Source organism: Histomonas meleagridis (genome assembly GCF_020186115.1).
Source record: "Histomonas meleagridis strain 2922-C6/04-10x chromosome Unknown contig_15, whole genome shotgun sequence".
Classification (NCBI taxonomy): Eukaryota; Parabasalia; order Tritrichomonadida; family Dientamoebidae; genus Histomonas; species Histomonas meleagridis.
In genome coordinates, this window is record NW_027150778.1 from 23,535 (window position 1) to 25,724 (window position 2,190).

Consider the following 2,190-nt stretch of genomic DNA (forward strand, 5'->3'; position numbering starts at 1 on the left):
ATGCAATCCAACATCCAAAGCGTTTCTGATTACATGGATTCCTCTGATTTTGACGAATGGGAGAGTGACAATGAAGAAATGTGGCAACAACCTAAACTTGAAGAATCTATTCAAGACATGTTTCCAATTTATCATAATATTTTATCAAATAGAAGAAAACCAAGAAGACTTTCAAAGTATAGCATTGAAGATGATTTTGATAGCGTCTTTTTTAACAAGTCAATTCCAGAGCCAGAGTATATTGATCAAAATAGTTTCGAAGCAACTAACACTATTTTGGTAAATTTTGCTCATTCTACACAGCTCCCAAAACCAAATTCCTCATATACATCTACTTTACCATGTATTCTTGCTTGGATTAACACCAGAAATTCATTTTCATCAGAATATCCAAATATGATGCAGCAATATTTTAAAAGCCATTACACTGCCATCCGCCCACATCTTCGTTATTTCTTTTCGATTGCTCCATCATCTAAAAGATTAAATAATTTTTCAATTGTTCGACATGATGTACCAAATGGTCGAGTTCTTTTTCACTACATTGGCTACGGCTTTCCAGACATCACATCTAAAGGCATTTGGTGTTCAGAAAAACGATCATGTGTATTTACTCCATATTCATTTTCATCCATTTTCAAGCGTCTTACTCCACCTACCAGCTTTCTATTTGATTGCAGTAATGCCGAAGTTGCCATAGAAGGGTTTAAATCTTATGTATCAGAAATTTGCATAAATTCCCCAACTAATTCACCGAACGATTGGGTATGTGTATGTGCCACTAGTGAAGGTGAGAAGCTTCCTGACGATCCTAAGCTCCCCAAAGATTTTCTTACATCAGCATTTTTGACTCCAGTCAAAATGGCACTTCTCTGTCATATGGTTCAATATTATCGCTTAAGCCTTGAGCCGACAACATTAGATCCTCCATGTCAACATCTTTGGGATGACAAGTCACCTGATTCGGCGAGATTGTCGATAGCCTTAACGTCCATCATTGATGGGATTGCAGCTGATTCATTACCTCGTGACTTATATATGAAATTATTTCGTAATGATGTTGTTACCTTTAATTTATTTAAGGCGTATTTATTATCACAATATCTTTTGAGGCCTTATGGAATTCATCCTAAATCATATCCATCGATTAATGATTTATCAGTACATCCATTATGGCGTCAATGGTCTATATTATTAGATACAGCGATATGTTCCGTATCTATACCACGACCATCTTTTGCTAATGATATGTATAATCGATTATCGACGACGTTTGAAGTCTTAATACGAAATCGACAATTTGATTTAATTCGTCCTTATCATTTGATCTTATTATTTTATGATCTTGTCTCAGATCCTAAGAATGATAAACCATTAATGTTATTATCGGAATATGCTACAGCTGATCCTAAATCATCACCATCAATGTTTGCATTAACTACTTTCTTTCCATCATTATTTGGGAGATTATTATCTAAAGATCCAAAGTCACCAATATTTGCACCATTATGTTTCTTAATTATTTGCGTATTATTTTATAAGCCTTCGTTTTCAAATGAAGTTCAAAATGATTTTGATATATCGAATTTCCCTGGTTATATATTTCGGAAAGATTTATCTGTTAAAACACGAATTTATTGTGCTGCACTTGTATCAATATTAGTCATTTCGACTGAGAAATTCCAAGAAGTTTGTACGTCAAATGAATTCATATATAAAATCTTTGATTGTTTATCAGAGAATGAATCAGTTTTATCATGTTTTCTTTTGTTAATATTTAGTCGCTCATTTATGTTTTATTCACCTGATTCAAGTATATTTACAAATGGAATTCATGTCCATTTTGCAATATCTTCACAAAATGATAATGAAGCTGAAAGAGCTGCAGCATTATCAGCGTTATCAAGTTTGTTTAGACCTTTCGAATGTCAACGGAATACACAATTATTATTTAGTGCATTAACAACGATTTCAGATATATCATTTTTGGTACGATTTCAATTAGTATTATTATTAAAACGATTTGTTACAACATTTGATCCTTATTCAGAATCAGTCATAAATAAATATGAAATTAAACATAACACATTTAAACAAATAGAAGAAACAATTTATCCGAATAATAATATACCATTATTTGCACGAATTGATGAAATAATGAAAAAAGATAATTGTAATTCGATTGCTTAT

General features: G+C 32.1%; 1 protein-coding gene across 1 annotated transcript; it reads left to right on the top strand.

Moving 5' to 3' along the window:
* On the top strand, positions 1–1,706 carry GO595_001731 (putative Meiotic regulator-interacting; the record flags this gene model as incomplete). The annotated part of the gene is made up of 2 exons (XM_067914562.1): positions 1–1,594; positions 1,678–1,706. 2 exons carry the CDS (start codon positions 1–3, stop codon positions 1,704–1,706), a joined length of 1,623 nt encoding a protein of 540 aa, XP_067777980.1.
* Between the last annotated feature and the right edge of the window lie 484 nt (positions 1,707–2,190).